We start from the raw sequence: 18,534 nt of genomic DNA, 5'->3' as shown, positions 1-18,534 counted from the left end.
CTCCCCTGCCTCCCTGGGCTTGAAGCTAGAGGTCTGAGGCCCAATTCCGCCCTCTCCTCATGGCCTCAGCCAAAGCCCAGAAGTGTCCCATGACCTTGGAGTGCCTCCTGGTATAGTGACCATGACAAGCTGCGGCCAAAGTGAGTAGACACAGATGCGCCCATGGCCCCACCAGTACCTGCAGGTTGGCCTCCTCCCCAAGGATGTTCAGGCACATCCTGAACATGCCTCATTCCCAGGCATGCCCTGGCCCATCTCTCCAAAAACCTTGACCCTGCATCCCCTCAGCTCTCCCTTCACAGCCTCAGGCATACATTTGCTGTCCCAGTTTTACTCCCCGCCCTACTCCTCAGTGCCCCCACTGTCCACCATCCTCCCTGCTCTGGCTCATCTAGGGTGCAGCGATAGCTGGGTTTCCAACCCTTCTGGACTTGGGCTGGGACTATGTTGAGTCCAGCAAGGCACTTCAGGTGCACGTTTAAGGAGACGTGTACTCTCAACATCATTCAGATGCAGGGCTGGGACCTGAGGGTGCATGCCCCTTTACATTTTGCACCCTGAGAGATCACTTATCCCACCCCAAGCCCACCCTGCCTCAGACTCCTCAGACCCTCCACCTGCCCCCCTCACCTTTCCAAACACTCATTAAGTGTCTCAGACCCCACTCTGTGGCTTTCCCCCTCAGCAGCATCTCTCCAGGGTTGTGCCCTGGTTCTGGGCTGGATCCCTCACTGAGTACCCTCTTCCTCCAGCCCCTCAGCCTCACCTACCACCTTGAATGAAGATGCTCCAAACCTCCCTCCACCCTCTACCTCTCTTCTTGGCTCAGACCCCAACACCTCACTCCTTCCTAGCACTCCTCTCCAGGGCCCCACAAATGCTGTTTGTCCCTCCTGGTCCCCTCTTGCCCAGGCTTTCCTGTCACCTCTCTCTACCCAGGGACATACTCTGGACCCCCCCTCCCCCCTCCCTCATTAATAGATAAATGCTATCTAAATCTCTCTCATTCAGCCCCCTGCTCCCAGCCTCCACCGCCCTGTATTCTTTCTCCTGGCCGCTGGCCACCATCTCCCCCTGCTGCCACTCCTGCCTGCCCCCCAACACTCCCCAGGGATCTCCACCTTTGCACATCTGGCCTCATCCTCCCTTTACTCCAGATCCTTCCTGACTCCACTAGCCTTGGAGACAGTCCCAGGCCCTCCCCCAGGGCTCCAGCCCCACTGGTGCTTCTCCACTCCACAGACACCCTGGGCTCTTACCTGGGAGCTGGCACCCCTGCTCTTTCTGCTCAAACACACTGTTCCCATCTCTCTGCCTTGGAACACTGGTTGGAATTTAATCCCTTCACCAGATGAAGATATCACAGTTTGAGCTCAGTGCCCATGGCCTCTCAACATCCCATGCTTGACTCATCACCATGGCCTCTCCAATGTCCAGAACAGTACTTGATAGAAAACAGGCACTCAATGGGTATTTGTTGCATGAATGATTGAATTTATTAATCAGTGCATGGAGGGATTGTCATGTAGGTGGCTTTGGTGGCTGGGTGGGGATGAAGGGAGATACTACATAAGCTGTAACCAGTGCCTGCCTATGGCAGCAGGTGGCTGGAGGGAGAAGGCCACGTCACCCGCAGCAGGCTGAGTCCCAGTTTTAATGGCCTGGCAGTGAGGTGCGTGCATGGCGGAGGCCCGCAGAAGAGGTAATGCTGAGAGGGCAGCTCTGCCCACTCTTCTAATTATTGCTTGAGTCTTTCCAGGAGTGCCAGCTGCTTGCCCCAGAGAGTTTGGTCTCATCCGTCACAGTGTGAGCTCGGGGTAGGGCTGCTGCCACTGCCAGTGGGGAAGACAAGAGGAGGTTCCCAGGGGCCTTTGGGTCTTGGAGAGCAGAGGCAGCCTCAGGCTTGGACCACACTCGGCTTAGGTCCCTTCCTGTCCCCAGGGCTGCTGAAAGGTGTCCCCCGACTTGAGGGTCCTGTCAAGAAGCCTCCAGCGTGGCCAAGGAGCAAGCCAACTGAAGGAGGGTCCACAGCAACCCCAGGCAGGGAGCCTCGGATGGTTTGGTGTCTGCTGACATGGAAGCCCTTGGGAAGATGGTGCCCCGGTGACTGGCTGGGCAGGTAGACAGCTCAGGCCCGGAAAGAGGCCTTGACCACACGGCCCTTCAGTGGCTGTGGCGGCCGGAAGTTGTTCACCATGTGGATCCTCTCATCCTCCTCTGAGGTGAAAAGCAGGCTCCGGAATTTCTCCATCTTAAGGCAGAAGAGATGCTCAGGGCAGAGTAGGGTAGCTGTGGTCCCCTCTGACCCCAGACACATCATCTGGCATACCCTGCCCAGCCAGCTCTGCCCCTCTCTCCTCCTGTTCCTAGGGCTTGTCCCTACTTCTCCCCACTCGTTTCATGTTTGGGACCCCCAAGCTCAGTGACTTATTCACTAAAGAGCCTCTGAACCTGGGTCCTGCTCGTGTAGCTCCAGTCCCAATCTTCGCTCTAGCTAAGAATCGTCCGCAAATGCAGCATTCAGGTTCTAGCACGCTAGGGGCGGTCCCAGGATCCAGGGATCGCTCCTTCTAGCCTGTGTCCAGGTCCTAATGACTAACAACCAAGCTGACCCCCACCCAAGAATCTGAACATGTATTAGCAAAAAATAGGAACCTTGACGGTGGGACCGCAGGCTGTGGGCTGCTATGGTCATGCTGCCCAGGTGTGCCTGAATGTCACCTCCCTCCATCTGCTCCTCTGGGAGGACTCACCTGCCTCTCAGAGATACGGATGGGCTCCCGGAGCACAATCCAGGTGACGCTCTCGCTCAGCGGTGGCGTCGTCAGGGACCCGGGATAGGTCCAGTAGTGCCGGCTGGCAGGCAGGAGGCACTTGGGGTTGAAGCAGCTGAACTGGGCCTTGGTGCCCTGGGCCAGGGTGGGGGACCCAGGAATCAGCCTAGACCTCCCACCAGGATGAGAGCAGCACCCTCCCACCCATTTCTGTCAATAGGATTTAGGCTTATATGGCCCACTGATGCAAACTGTGGGCAAATGTCTGTGATCCCAGAGGCCATCACCCATCCTTTTGCATTAGAAAGCTGTGGCTCCTAAAGCTCTCAGGGCACCATGTTCTCTCCTTTGCCCTTGACAAACCTTAGTGGTGCTGCCTGTCGGAGGACCATTAATGGGATAAGCATCTTATGAATCCTATACCCAACCAGACAGCACTCTGGGCACACAGCGGGGCCATGGACACTGATGATGAGGAGTCAGTCGCAGCGCCCCACAGCTGCGGACCTGCACCCTTCACCTCTGCAAGGGTCTGCTGCAGGATGGAGGAGTGGGAGGGCCCACTCCATGATCTAGCCTGGCCCTCCCTCCCCTCCCAGGCTGCTCTGGATCAAGGACACCGACCCCTGGTCTCACCTTAAACCGAACCATGTAGAGCGCATCTGTCAGACGGTTCATGCTGGGGTGCTCGTCCCCCGTCTGTCAGAGAGAAGGCAGCGTGAGCCCAGAATTCACTATGTTCTGGGACTAGGGGTGGCACCAGGCCTCCCATGGCCCTCTGGGCCCCAGGTAATCCCCTTACCTCCAGGAAGACACCGACCACAGCCAGGCCATCGGGCGCCGAGGCCGCCTCCCCAAAGGTGCTGTACTTCTTGGCGTTCCAATGAACCAGGTGCAGCTACAGGGCAACAACAGGCCAGGCCACTGCGTAGTACCTCCCAGAGTCCGTGAGAGCTCAGGGCTAGGTTTCCCTCACTCCCACAGGACTCCTGGCCCCCTGCAGGAGGGGCTCCTCTGGGAGCCATGGGTCAAGATAGCATTAACCCTGTTCTAGGTCTGATCCTTTCCTGAGCCCCAAGGGACCAAAGAGCTCAGGCCCTACCCTCCATGAACTGTGCAATAGATAATGACCATCTAATGTGACACCTCCCTGAGGAAGTGGACCCTGCAGCTGAGGCCAAAGAATCAGAAAAAGGTTACCCAATGGAACTCTCCAGGCAAGGTATTTCAGGCAGAAAGAACAGCATAGGTAAATGCCTAGAGGTATGAAAGAGCCAAGCTTCCCAGGTGGCTCAGTGGTAAAGAATTCGCCTGCCAATGCAGGAGACACAGGAGATGTGGGTTCGATCCCTGGGTCCAGGAGATCCCCTGGAGAAGGAAATGGCAACCCACTCCAGTATTCTTGCCTGGAGAATCCCATGGACAGAGGAGGCTGGCAAACTATAGTCGATGGGGTTGCAAAAGAGTAGGACAAGACTTAGTGACTAAACAATAACAATAGCAACATGAAAGAGCCAGGTGTGGGCAGGGATTCATTACATGCAGGTCAGTACGAGAAAAGGTCAAGGTGAGATGAGGCCAGGCAAAGCCAGGTCACGCAGGCTCTTGAATGCCAGGCTTAATCCTTGAAGGGCTGTTGCAAGGCTGTGATGGGACTGGATCTGCCCTTCAGAAAATTCCTTCTGGACACACAGATCAGCACAACAGTGGGCCAACTTCAGGTGGAAGACCCTGTGCTGAGGGTGGGTGGAGGTCCCCTAGGGACTTCACTCCCTCCAGTGCCCCACACTGGGCACCTAGCAAACCCCTGACTCCCCAGTGCCCCACTCCCTCCCCCATCAGGCAGAGGAGGGTCTTACCTCGCTGGGGAATGACTTGCCATCCACCGTGTGCTCCGAGCCCACACCGTGCTTCTTGCCCCAGTGGAAATGGAACTGCTTAAGCCGGTAGGGCCCATCCAGGGGGCCCCCAGACACCACTGCGGGGAGAAGGGGGACCTGTAGCAATAGCTGTGAGAGACCCCACTAGCATCAGGCGGCAGTACTAGCATCAGGGCAGTGCCCAGAAGGGAGATAAACTTTTCATTTGGAACATTCCTGGGGCTAAATGGACTTGGATCAGTCCCCACGCAGTTCCCTATGCCCTTGACTGGGCCAGGGCAGAAATCCTGGAGGCCTGTAGGTGACAGAGGAGTCTGGTACTGACAGGGTACATCCTTCCATCAGGCTGTCCTCCCCACTCCTGCCCACTTTCCAGTGGAAGCTAGGATGTTGCTTCTCAGACCCCCTTCACCACTAACGGTAGATGTCCCATGCCTGCAGCCCTGACTCAGAGCTGGGTCAGAAGGATTCTCTTTCTTTAGTCTTCATGGTAACTCAGGACAGAACCTATTATTATTCCTATTGTATAAAGGAGGAACCGAGAGACAGAGAGGGCAAGGTCTTTGCCCAAGGTCACACACAGCAAGGCACTGAGCTAAGATATAAGCCCACATCTACTTCATGTAAGTCCAGAGCCCAAGGCCCTAATCACCAGGCTGTGTTGCCTGCCCAGAACTTGGTGGCTCCCCAGGACCTGATATCCAGAGGCCAGCTCCTGAGGATCCCTACTCCAAGGGTCAGGCCCCTGTCTTGTCCAGAGTCCCGCCCTCATGGCCTCTTTGGCAGGGGCAATTTATGCTGGTTTTGTGACTTTCCTACTCTGATACCCAGTGAGCAGAGGCCACACACAAGGCCTCCTGGGACTGATTGAATTTCTAGCTGAAATAGATCTAGCAGTGGAGGGAGCCCCCGCCAGGCCTGAATGTGAGCTCCTGGATCAGGTGACGGCCCTGGGCTCAGAGTTCCACTAGGCCCCTCCAGGATGGGTGACTAGGGCGGGGCCCTGACCCCTGTGGGCCCCTCGAGGAGGAGGATAATGGGACAGCCCAGAGGCCCCGTCTCACTGTCCTGCCTCACCTGAGCAGCAGGTCTGTCCATGGCAATGCTGGGTGGTTAACTGAGCCTGAAGATGGTGGCTCTGGGTTGAGGCCCGGTGAGGATGCCTCCATCCTGGGGAGGGCCTACAGACTGAGCTTCTGATATGGACTGTGGAGGCTCACTCTTCCAAGCATGCCCAACCTGGGACTCCATAGTGTAACCTCTTAAACAGTGACCTCCCTCTCTAACCCTTGAGCTTGGCTTCCTCGCCTACTCTCTGCATCCTGACCACAGAATACACTGCCATTCTCGGTGTACTTACTGTGTGTTCAGGCACTCTGCAGACATCAACCCCCACAGTGGCCTAGAGGGGGACACATTGTTACCCCCCTGGCCAGATGTGGCACAGAGGCTCGAAAAGGTAGATCTCTTGCCCAAGGTCACACAGCTGGGAAGTGGCAGAGCCCCAACTCTCTCACTCCTAAGCCTACTTTCTTTCCACTGGGCCCCTAACCCCTCAGGCCTGGGCATTCTATTAAGAAGGGAACCCCAGCCAGGCTAGAAAGTAAGCCCCTGGATCCGTAGTCCAGAGGAATGCTCCCTTGCAAGAGTGGCCTTCACTGAGCTACTTATGTCTGAATCGAGCCCTCAGTGCCCTCTGAAGGTTATTCTGAAGGTCCAGTCACTTGAAAACTACTCCTTCACAAACTGTGATCCTTGGTGCTTCCCTGGTGGCTTAGCGGTAAACAATCTGCCAATGCAGGAGATGCAGATTCGATCCCTGGGTTGGGAAGATTCCCTGGAGAAAGAAATGGCAACCCACTCCAGTATTCTTGCCTGGGAAATCCCAAAGGACAGAGGAGCCTGGCGGGCTACATTCCACAGGGTCGCTAAGAGTTGGACACGACTTAGTGACTAAACAACAACAACAATGTCATCAAGAGCCCCATGTCCCTCCCCAAAGTTCTGGGCGAGAGCCTTTTACTTAGAATTCAGTACCAGGAATGCTGTGTCTCTCTTCCGAGGATCTGCTGAATTTCCTCCCTTCTGCAGCAAGAATTATAACTGATCCTCTTTCCCTTTTTTCCTAGCCTACCAGAGAACTCGGGATTAAGCAAATAAGATCATTCCCATCTGGCTTTCCTCCTCTTGTCTGCCTTTTGATCCTCTATTTGAAACTTGAGTTCCCCTGAGTACTTTCATTGCATGTATGGGGGGCAGAGGTCGGAGACAGAGGGGCAGAGTACCAGTCACTTCCTTATGTAAGGAACTTTAGCAGGTTCCCTCCTTGTCCCCCTCGACCCCTCACAGGCCTGGTCATAAGGACAAAAATCCCTATACTAAGGAGTACTCCCAAGCCTTCTGTCTAGGAATTTATCATGGAGGAACCCTCTAATCCCAGGGCAAAGAGACTAACCCTCTAATCCCAGGGCAAGTTCCCACTGGGCTCCCTTTGGTCCAAGGTAGTTGGGATTTGAGGCTATAGGTGGGCTGGAGACTTTGGAGTAGGACCAGGCAGGTTCTGGCCCTCCCCAGCTTACTAAGTTTCTGCTAGCCCATCTTAGAGGCAGGTTCTTAAGAGGAATAAACCAACTGCCTATGACCTTAACAAGTGGCCTGGCATGCAGAACATTTTAGCTCCATTCTCTTTCTGCTGGGATTAACCAGATCACACACAGAGGAGGGTTTGGCCTTAGGCCACACAGCAGGTCAGTGATGGGGCAGGGAGTGGAAACAAACCCGACCTCAAGAACTGAATGAAAGAGAAGAAAGAGAATTAGTATTTCTTGTGCATCTACTACATGCCAGCACTACAGACATCATTCCAGGTTTTTCATTTTTTTCTCTCTGTGACCCCAAGGAGGGAAACAGGGTCTTAATGTCCCCCATTTTATGCATCAGGAGACTGAGGCTTCACAGCTAGTACAAAGTGGAGCCTTCCTTTCCCAGTATAGCGTTCTGCCCTTCTTGAGCCTGCCCCAATCAGGTTAGGATCCCAGGGAGAAGAGTGGTAGTGGCTGGCAGGGACCACTTACCAGTTCGGTCATCACTGTCATTGAAGTCCACTTGGACAGAGTGGCCATTGTTGGCGATGCTGAGGGATGTGCAGGACTCATAGGAAATCTCCAGTGGCTTCAGGCTGGGCGAGTACACAGCCTGGCTAGATACGATGTTGATTGGTGACTGGCGGTCTCCCTGGGCAATGGGATACAGCTTGTGCCAGTGTGAGGGGCCTGCAGATGGCGGGGAGAGGGCAAGGATTTAGGCTAGCCCGGATCTCAGGGCTGCAGACGAGGGCATCTGTGGGGGATTGTCTCTGTGCTATATCCTTTCAGAGGTCAGCCTCTGCTATGGAGTCGCATGGTCTGGAGCGTCACTCCCAGCTCTGCCACTTCCCCTCTTAGCCTCCATCTTCTTGTCTGTGAAATGACCTCTCCAAAGCTCTCTACTCATAGCTGATAGGAGATCCAGAGAGCTAACGTGAGGAAGGGAGCGCACAAAAGCTACAGTCTCAGGGGCAGTTTGGGATAGCAAGTCCTCCCCAACACCCAGCATATGTTTAGAGAGGTCCCCAGGGCCTCGAGGTCCCTGACCCTACCCTACCGAGTGCCTGGCCTCTTCTTGCATCTGACCAAGTTCCAGTCGGTATTCATAATAACTAACAAAAGCTCACATCAACTTCACTTTGGCTCTATGACATGCATTTGCTTCTCATAATAGCCTTGTCAAGTAGAGACAAGTGTGATTCCCATTTCACAGATGAGGGCACTGAGGGTCACTTGTGCACGTGTGCATGCACACTTGGGTACAGGAGTAAACACACAGTGTGTGCATGCCTTGCCCCCAGCTGCCCTCCCTGGGCATGTGCAGGTCCAGGGAGATTTTCATGTGCGCAAACATATGTGCACAGTGGCCTGAGTTCACCGCATCCAGAGCGGGCAGGCCCGGTAACACATGTGTACAAGTGTGCAGCCCTTCCAAGTATCTCTGACACACACATAGGCATCCTTACACAGAGATAACCCTGTTGCAAACCCGGGTCTGCACTAAGAGACTACAGCAAAACACATGCTCATGCACACACATGCACACCTGTGTGCACACCCACGAGCACCCACCACCTGCCTCCCATAGATTCCATCTGCAGCCGAAAGGCTCGGCATCTCCCTGGGGAACATCCTGAGATGCAGCCTATTTTTAGAGCCACTGCCGGCTGGTGCTTCTCCCCGTTTTTGGCTTCTTAAGTTTTCCTGAGAAAACAGCAGCAGGTGCCGACAGAGCTGTGTCCCCAGCGGATGACTCAGAAGCGTGGCCCAGACCCACTGTGGGTTATTTTTGAAGTCCTGTGAGCATGCCGCATGCCGGCACCTCCATCCTCTGTCCTTCCCGCCCTCACTGTCCCTAGGGTGGGTGACCCAGGACTGGGTGAGGCACAGCAGCTTCAGGGAGGCCAGCTACAGGGCAGACCTAATGTGATACTGGACATTCAGTGCTGGCGGTCAGGACTAGCAAGAAGGCTAGAGTCAGTGGACTTTGACTCTGGGGAAGGCATCCAGAAGCTGGCTGGGAGCAGAAGCTGGGCGTGGGGGAATCTTCTAGGAGGGTCCTGTCAACCTGCGCCTCTCTGCCTCTCTCTGCATCTCTGCGCATCTCTCTTGCCTTTTTCTGAAAATCTCTTTCTAGCTTTCACATGTCCAAACAGGGTTTTCCCCTTCAAAATATGCTCCTGTGTGCTTGGGACCTCAGAGTGGAGGCAAAGACCCCACAGCACCTCCCTAACTTTCTCTGGCCCAATTGTAACCTCCAGACCCCCAGACTTGGTACCCAGGACCCCCATCCACCCCTCACAGAGTGCCTGCCTCTCTGTAGATAAGTAGGGATGGGGGTGTTCCTCCCACCAGCACTCCCCTTCTCCCCACCCCCACCTGCCTTGCCTGGGTTTCCTCTGGATCTTGGTTCCTCGGGGAAAGCTAAGAACCTTTATCCCACATCCCCACCCCAGCTTGGTAAGAAATAGCCTCAAAGGAACTGCCCTGCCGCAGACCCACACTGAAGCGGTCTGGCTCTTACCGTCTGCCTCTTCTCTCTTTCTCTGCGTCTTAAGGAGGAAACTGAGGCAGGATCGAGGAGCTATTCTCCGGGTCAGACCAGGAAGCTGATGTGGGCCACCGGCTCCCTTGTCTCACACCGGGACGTGCTCAGACACCCTGCCAGAGGCAGACACGCAGACACATCCATGCGCCCTTAGATGCTCCCTTCCTTCACATACCTGCCGACTCGAAAGCTTGGACACTTCGACGGGCAAACTCTGCCGGGGACACCGCGCCCTTGCCCACGCGGAGCCCAGCTCCGGGGAGGTCACTGCACACCAGCCGTGCGCGCTCCCCTCACATACACCGCGCAACGCGCTGCGTTCAGCCCGCCCCCAGCTGCCCTGGGCTACCTCCACCCGCTGCGCACTCCAGCGGGGGATGAGAGAGTGAGTGTCCGGCCCAGGTCCCAGCGAGCTGGGTCGTCAGGGGCTGCGCGGAGGAGGAGGCAGGACGCGCTTGGCCGCGGGTGGCTAGCTGGCGGCGGGGCCGGACGGAGAGCGGCGCGCACTTTGCGCCAGGTGCGGGGGAGCCAGGGCTCTGACCCGGCGGGTGGGCCGGGCTCTGGGGGCTGGATGGGAGAAGGGTCCCCGTCTCGCCTGGAGGATAGGGGGCTTGCAGGTCCCGCTGGGTGGGAGGGTCAGGGGCGAGTCCCAGTGGATGGGGGCTGGCTGGGGTTTATGCCTACCGTCGTTCTGGCCGTAGCCCCAGCCGTGGTGGCCGGTCATGCCGCTGCCGTCACCTGCCGGCTCGGCTCAGTTCTGCTCGCTCGGGCTGCGGCTCCGGCCCCGCTCGCTGCTGCGGAGCAGCCTCTTAAAGCGGCGGCAGGCGGGAGGAGCGGTTCCCAGGGGACCCGCCCCCCCCCACCCCCTAGTAGGGCGAGAGAGGCCGGCCCTGCCCCGCCCTGCCCTCTCCCACCCACCCCGCAAGCCAGTTGAACCCTGAGTTGAGATGCGGGCTGTGTAGGGGGTGTCAAGGGGACCTAAACCCCACCCCCACCGTGACCCTGGCCGAGCTCTGTTCCTCCTTCCCTCCAGCACGTGTACAGCCTCTGGGGCAGGTGGGGCAGGAGAAGCCACCCATCATGAGGGCCGCCTCCGTTTCTCCACACCCCATCCGTCCCCCAGGCTTGTCTCTGGGTGGTAAATCCCACCACCGGAGACCTGGGCTCTGGGCCCCGGAGTCCTCTTGGACTGGGACCCCTTGAAACTGCAAATTGCACTGACCATCAAGTGTCCACGAGTGGAGTTTCCCCTGTTTGGTGAAGGATCCAGGTGCTGGGCCAACCTTTGGATCATTCCTGTTTCCTAACCCTCTCAGCTTTCCTACAACAATGGGTGGTATACTTCCATTAGCCTGATCGCACAGAGCAGGAGACTGAGGCCCAGAGAGGTGAAGTAACTTCTTGCTGCAGATCTTCTAGCTACAGAGTGAGGGCTTTACTCTCAATTTGTCTCACTCCTGGATTCTTGTGCTCTTTCCTACTTCCCCTTGGTGTCGGGGTTGGGGGTGGGGGCAAAGGAGTCCTGTGGTTGTGGGGGTCTGGGAGCCCTGGGGTAGGAGGAGGGCTTAGGCAGAACCAGGGTCTTATAATGGGAGTGAGGAGTTTGGGCTTTAACCACTGGGCATTAAGACAGACAGACCCCAGGGAACTTCCCTGGTGGTCCAGAAGCTGAGACTCTGCACTCCCAATGCAGGGGGCCAGGGTTCGATGGATCCCTGGTCAGGGAACTAGATTCCACATGCCACAACCAAGGATCCCACGTGCCGCAATGAAAACTTGGCGCAGCCAAATAAATACTTCAAAAGACAGACCCACAGAACACCAGCTGGCTCCCACCATGGAACTAAGTATGAGGCCGTACCTCCACCCTCTGCTTCTCTTCCTTTCTTCCTCCACTGTCCAGGTCTCTATTTCTTTATAGCTCACTGTTTGTCCCTCCTTTCCTTGCCTCCCCATGACCTTCGGCACACCTGCTGGGAGCTCAGGGCCTCCACCCTGCACTCAATCTCAGTATCTGCCTTGGCCCAACATTTTCCCATCCACAAGCCCTGGTCCTTGCTGTGCCCTCCACCTGGGACGTCCTCTGTCTTCCACCCACTGGCTCCAGCCGGCCCAATCTGATTCATCTGAGGATGTGGCCTTATGCCAAGGATAGGGCTTGTCTCTGGCTAGGCCTCAGCAGGCACTTTTGGGAAGACAAACAGATGGGTGGATGGAAGGAGAGACAAATGATCCCACCCAGGGATTTGTACCCAACCAGAGTTGAAGGACCATTTGTGAAATCTCCGCTGGTCTGACCTCTACCAGAAGGAGACTATTTCAGACCCTGTTGTTGGCTGACCTTGTGAGGGAATCTGCCAGCTTGTCTGCCAGGCTCCCCTATATCTCTGTGGCTGTCTTGGTTTCCCTTAGGCCCTGAACCCCTCAGGTCCCCGAGTAGAGTTGTGGAGATTAAGTGACAACTGGTTGGCTGGGCCAAGGTCAGTCAGTCACCTCCCAGCACTGCCTAGACACCTCTCCTTGACCCTGGAGCTGGAAGGGGCCCTTAATAAAAATCTGATTCTAAGACAGGGGGCAGAGGATCATAACAGACATGCAGAAGGTAGCCCCCAAGACTGCCTCTGTTCATCTCCCAGAAGAACCAGCCACCTTTCTCCTGGGGGAGCTGCAACACTCTCAGGGCCTGGGGTTGGGCCCAAATGTGTCTACTTCATTGACCTACTTCCCCCTCACTGTGACCCAGACATTTCCATATTTATAGTACTAAAAAAAAATGGAATTACTTTTATAGCATTGGATTGAGCTTCATTCTCACAGTAGCCCCACTTTGTAGATGAGGAAAGCAGGGCTCAGAGGACTTGAGTTAGGGTGCACAGTGAGTGGTAGAGCTAGGATAAAAACCCGGGGCTGCTGAGTCCCTTTTTCAACATGTCTAAAATCACCAGGAGGGGGGAGGAAGTGGGTTTGAAATTTGATTGTCATTTGTGTAGACAGGTAAGACTTCCTCCACAGTGACTGAAGAGAAGCCAGGGAGAGTGTTTGCCTCCTGGGTGGAGTCTGGTAGCCTGGAAGGGTGGGAGAGGGTGCAGAATGGGAATGGGAGGGACACCTTTTACTGCTCACTCCTTCACAAAGAATTAAAATATTGCCTCTTTAACAACCAAATAAAAGTTGATCCAATTCTTTCCTTCCTGCATCCAGTCTTTAGCAGTTTTCTCTAGGTGCTGGAGAGCTGGGAATTCAGGTAGGTGAGAGGAGATGATGGAGTCTGCCTGTCTGAGGTGAAGCCTCAGTTTCCCCTGTAGCCCACTCAGGTCAACTTGGGAAAGACTGTGCCCCCATTCAGGCACATCCTGTCTCAATTACATGCTGTCTTTAAAATGGAACTGGGGACTTCCCTGGCAGTCTGGTGGTTAAGACTGCGCTCCCAATGCAGGGGGCGTGGGTTCGATCCTTGGTCAGGGAACTAAGATCCCATATGCCATACAACTCAGCCAAAAAAAAAAAAAATTAAAGAAAAAGTGGAATCGAAAAAAAAAAAGAATTGTTTTCACTGCTCTGGAGTTTATTCTTTGGTCTCATTGGTGTCAGTGGCCTCCTGGATTTTGCTCTTTATGGGGGAGAGGAAGTGTAGGGATGTGAGAGCTATGATGAAGGGCTGGGGGAGGATTGTACAGCCACACCTCATTCATCCTGACCTTGACCAGATCTCACTTCCCCTCTCAAAGATACAAGTGTCTTTGCTCTACAGTAACAAGGTGATTAGGGCATCATCCCTGCCCTACCCAAACTCATGGGATCCCTGTGAGTTTCAGTTGAGACAGTAGTTGTCCAGTGCTGCACCAACAGGCAGAATCACGCCTGCTCTTCACTGTGTGTTGTGCCCAGGGCCAAAAGGCCAGACTGGAAGCCCTGCGACCTAGAGACTCTAAGATGAAAATTATAGCTTCTCAGGTTTTTTTTTTTTTCCAAAAAATTTCCACTCCAAGTATATAGAAACAATGGAAACAATGAGACTTTAGTTTCTTGGGCTCCAAAATCACTGTGGATGGTGACTGCAGCCATGAAATTAAAAGATGCTTACTCCTTGGAAGAAAAGCAATGACAAACTTAGTGTATTAAAACACAGAGACATTCCTTTGCCTCCAAAGTCAAAGCTATGGTTTTTCCAGTAGTCATGTACAGATGTGAGAGCTGGACAATAAAAAAGGCTGAGCCCTAAAGAACTGATGCCTCCGAACTGTGGTGCTGGAGAAGACTCTTGAGAGTCCCTTGGACAGCAAGGAGATCCAACCAGTCAATCCAAAAGGAAATCAACCTGAATATTCATTGGAAGGACTGATGCTGAAGCTGAAGCTCCAATACTTTGGCCACCTGATGCTAAGAGCCGACTCATTGGAAAAGGCCCTGATACTAGAAAAGATTGAAGGCAAGAGAAAGGGGTGACAGAGGATGAGATGGTTGGAATGGCATCACTGACTCAGTGCACATACGTTTGAGCAAATTCCTGGAGATGGTGAAGGACAGGGAAGCCTGGTGTGCTGCAGTCCACAGGCTCACAAAGAGTCAGACACGACCGAGTGACTGAATAACAACAACAAGTATGTGTGTGTGTGCACTCACAAGTGGAATGAATCTGGGCTGTGAACTCAGACAGACCCAGTCCTGGCTCCCAGCATCACTAGCTGTGTGATCTGGGGTGAGTTGCTTCACCTCTCCTCCTGTTTTCTGATCTGTCAGATGGGAACAGAGAGTCAAGGGGGCTAATAGGATGGTCGGGTGGGCATATCTGTGAGAACAAAGTATGTACTCCTCAGACTTCTGTTCTTTCCCCTTTTCCTTAGCTTTTTTGGGAAATTTAAACCCCCAAATATTCATTTTCCAATTACAGTAGTGGCACCTATTATTATAGAAAATTTGGGAGGATCAGAAAAGCATAGTAAAGAAAATTCACTGGTCATATTACCACCCAAGAATCACCACTGTAAACAGTGAAGTGACCATCCTGCCAGGCTTTTTCAGTACGAATTGTGCTCAGTCACTCAGTCATATCTGACTCTTTGAGACCCTATGGACTGTAGCCCACCAGGCTCCTCTGTCCATGGGAGTCTCCAGGCAAGAATACTGGCATGGGTTGCTATTTCCTGCTCCAGGGCATCTTCCTGACCCAGTGGGTTGAACCCATGTCGCCTGTGCCTCCTGCATTGGCAGGCAAGTTCTTTACCACTAGTGCTACCTGGAAAGACAATATATATTAATAGTACTTAAAAAACAATCAGAACCATATGTGGAGTTTTGTGACCAGGTATTTGTCACTTAATGCCCTATGGTAAGCATTTCCCTGCTTCATTAGTCTTGGAGAACTTGACACAATAACTGCACAATACTCTAGTATGTGGATTTTTCCATTTTTCACTATTGTAAGTGTACTGCAGTGGACAGCCTTATTTATACATCTTTGTGTGGGTGGCTGACGATTTCCCTGAGAAAGTGGATTAACCAAATCAGATGATAAACACATGGCGGGTAAGACATTTTAAAATGTAGAAGGCATACTTCCCTGGTGATCCAGTGGTTCAGAATCCACCTTGCAATGGAGGGGACATGGGTTTGATCCCTGGCTGGGGAATTAAGATCCTGCAAACCATGGAGCAGCTAAGCCTGAGCACTGCAACCAGTGAGCCTACACGTCACAAACTAGAGATTCGGTGCACGAAATGAAAGACCTTGCACGAGTCAACTAAGACCCAACACAGCACCCTGGGAGTGTGTCCTACATTGGGATTCATTCCTCCTGGCTGGTTTCCCACAGGTTATAAGCTCTTCTAGGGCAGACCCTGATGCTGGGAAACACTGAGAGCAAGAGGAGAAGGGGGTGACAGAGGATGAGATGGTTGGATAGCATCACTGACTCAACAGACATGAGTTTGAGCAAACTCAGGGAGATGGTGAAGGACAGGGAAGCCTGGTGTGCTGCAGTCCCTGGGGTCGCAAAGAGCTGGACACGACTGAGCAACTGAACAACAAAGGCAAACAACAAGGGTCCACTCTTCCTGGCAGCTCAAGGATCCGGGCTCCTCTGGCTGAGACCAAGCAGGATGGGTAACACAATAGACCTGAACTGGGGTCTGGCCAGATCTGTAGTGTGTTTGTTTCTAATCCCTGTGCCACCTTTAAATAGCTGTGAGAATTTGGAATTTTACTCACCTCTCCAAGCCTCTACTCTCTTGGGTATAAAATGGGGTGAATAGTAGTATCTGTTGCATTGGGTGGATACGGTGAGCACAAAATGGTGGTGTGGTCAAGGGTCCACCTGGCTCACGAGTCACAGTAAATGGGGGTGGTGTGTGGGTTTTAGGGCTCAGTTCTCCCACCTGTTCAGTGGGAGATTGGCCTAGGTCGGTGGTTCTCAAACTTGAGCCTAAATCAGAGTCACCAGGAGTCTTATTAAAAGTTTCTTAGGCCTCACACCAGGGTTTCTGTTTCAGCAGGTCTGGAATAGGGCCTGAGAATTTGCCTTCCTATCAAATTCCCAGGTAATGTTGATACTGCTGGTCCAGAATCACCCTTAAAAAACCAATGGTCTAAATCAATAAAGCCATGCTTTCCTGATCTGATACCTTTGATTGCCTCTCTTCTACAAAAGGAAAAACTTGTGAGGAGCCCTGAGTGCCCAGGTGGTAGGGCTTGTATTGGGTCAACCTCCATGGTTCCAGCACAGCACCTTTTCACACTGGCTTGAACTAGATCCCCTGCCGAAAGCTGTTAAAGTTTTAATGTCTAGGACCTTTGAGTGTCATCTTATTTGGAGACATGGTTTTTGAAGACTTAATCAAGTTAAGATGAGGTCATGGGTTTCCCTGATGGCTCAGTGGTGAAGAATTTGTCTGCCAATTCAGGGGACACGGGTTCGATCCCGGGTCCAGGAATATGCCACATTCCATGGGAAAACTAAGCCCGTGCACCTAGAGCCTGTTCACAACAAGAGAAACCACTGCAATGAGAAGCTCGTGCATCTTATCTAGAGAGTAGATGCAACTAGAGAGAGCTTGCAAGCAGCAACAAAGAGCCAGTGCAGCCATAAATAAATCTTTCCAAAAAAGTTTTTAGGGTAGGCCCTAATCCAATGTGACTTAGAAGAGAAGAAATACAGAGACATGAGGAGAGAATAGCATATGATGATACAGGTGGAGACTGAAGTGCCACATATGGCTGTGAGCCAAGGATTACTAGCCAACCACCAGAAGCTAAGAAGGCCACGCCAGGTTCTTCCCTTTAAGTTCAGAGGGAACGCACTGCACACTTTAATTTTGAACTTCCAGCTTTCACAACTGTTAGGCAATGCATTTCTGTAGTTTGTACCAGTTTGTGGAACTTTGTTATAGCAACTCCAGGAAATTAATACACTGAAGTATCTTCTTTTACAGGTTGCCACCAACACAAACCTTTTTCAAAATCATGTATATCTTCATAGGCAGTATGACTCCCCTTCGCCAAACTTGGGGATGTTTCTATTCATGCAGTCCATGATTGCACTGAACTCTCACCTGTCATCTTTTGACCTTCCCACATTCCCTGGGTGTATTTTATTATCTATTATATTTCACCTGTCCAATTGGAGGACATGTGACAGAAAAAGCATATGACAAGCTGGGAGAGTCTCCTGCCTCCGTTTCCCACCGGTTGTGTTCCATGGTGCTATGCAGGGGCCAGGGAAGTCACAAGAGGGCGTTCCCCAACCTGATACTGGTGACAGCACCCAGGGGGAATTTTATCCATCATTGCTGCATGGTTACTGTCAAACCATGCCCCTTACTCAGTTCCCACCCCAGGGTGGGTTGGGGTGGAGATCTGTGCTCACTTTCACCTTATTTGAGGTAATCATTAACCTGAAGATGCATGTAGTGTCTGTGAAATAGGAAGGAATCCTCATGTCCCCCTAGTCCCCTCTCTCCCCACCTTCCTCATGGAGTAGCCCCGTTCCTTGTCAGCCATCCCCACAGGGATGGTTCTTTTCAGGAAGTGCAGAGCTTTAAATTCCTCCTTGATTTTATGTTCTCAGTCTTCACAACCTGGCTCCTACCACCTCTGAAACTTCCTCTGAGCACTCCTTGTTGTTGTTTAATTGCTAAGTCACGTCCAACTCTTTTGCGACCCGGTGGTCTGTAGCCCCGCCAGGCTCCTCTGTCCATGGTATTTCCCAGGCAAGGATACTGGAATGGGTTGCCATTTCCTTCTCCAAGGGATCTTCTCGACCCAGGGGTCGAACCCGGACCTCCTGCATTGGCTGGCAGATTCTTCACCACTGAACCACCTGGGTGACCACTCCCTACCCTTCACCTAACTCTACATCACACCAAACTTCCTTTAGTGCCTCAGCCTGTCATGCCTTATCTGTCTCCCAGGGATGACACCTGCTGTTCTTTCTGCTTAAAACTTGCCCACATCATGTGAAACATTCCTGGAAGAGGGGAAGTAAGTAGAGTTCCTCTGCTCACCTCTCAGGTCCTCAACTTCCCTCTACCTATAGGAGGGTCATATTGTCTAGGGAGTACTCGTTTACTGTCTCTCTCTTCTTGGAACAGTGAACTCCCCAAGAACCGAGTCCCGGACTTATTCCTCTTTGCATCTGCAGCCAGGAGCAGCTAGCTTTGTGGTTGGAAACACTCCAACCACAACCAGGCGCTCACTGTGGGCTTCTTGCTCGAGAGGATGGAAGAAATGGGTGAATAATAACATAATAATGA

General features: G+C 53.1%; 1 protein-coding gene across 1 annotated transcript; it reads right to left on the bottom strand.

Annotated features, from left to right (window-relative positions):
• Positions 1 to 1,473: 1,473 nt before the first annotated feature.
• On the bottom strand, positions 1,474 to 10,602 carry CA7 (carbonic anhydrase 7). Its single transcript, XM_061387452.1, has 7 exons — positions 10,472 to 10,602; positions 7,729 to 7,926; positions 4,634 to 4,752; positions 3,577 to 3,672; positions 3,411 to 3,473; positions 2,754 to 2,909; positions 1,474 to 2,251 (listed from the first exon to the last, which is right to left on the bottom strand). Exons 1-7 carry the CDS (start codon positions 10,509 to 10,511, stop codon positions 2,129 to 2,131), a joined length of 795 nt encoding a protein of 264 aa, XP_061243436.1. The 5' UTR covers positions 10,512 to 10,602; the 3' UTR covers positions 1,474 to 2,128.
• Positions 10,603 to 18,534: the final 7,932 nt, after the last annotated feature.

The sequence above is a fragment of the Bos javanicus genome, chromosome 18, assembly GCF_032452875.1.
Source record: "Bos javanicus breed banteng chromosome 18, ARS-OSU_banteng_1.0, whole genome shotgun sequence".
NCBI classification, from domain to species: Eukaryota; Metazoa; Chordata; class Mammalia; order Artiodactyla; family Bovidae; genus Bos; species Bos javanicus.
Note: the sequence above shows the minus strand (reverse complement) of the source record. Positions and strands in the feature narration are given on the sequence as shown.

Excerpts from the sequence above, each read along its gene's own strand:
- CA7 (XM_061387452.1), bottom strand. The coding sequence starts at position 10,511 with ATGACCGGCCACCACGGCTGGGGCTACGGCCAGAACGACG. Across the intron at positions 3,673-4,633 it reads GCAAGTCATTCCCCAGCGAG|CTGCACCTGGTTCATTGGAA; the intron begins GTAAGACCCTCC and ends GTTGCCCTGTAG. Across the intron at positions 2,252-2,753 it reads TCCGTATCTCTGAGAGGCAG|ATGGAGAAATTCCGGAGCCT; the intron begins GTGAGTCCTCCC and ends TTCTGCCTTAAG.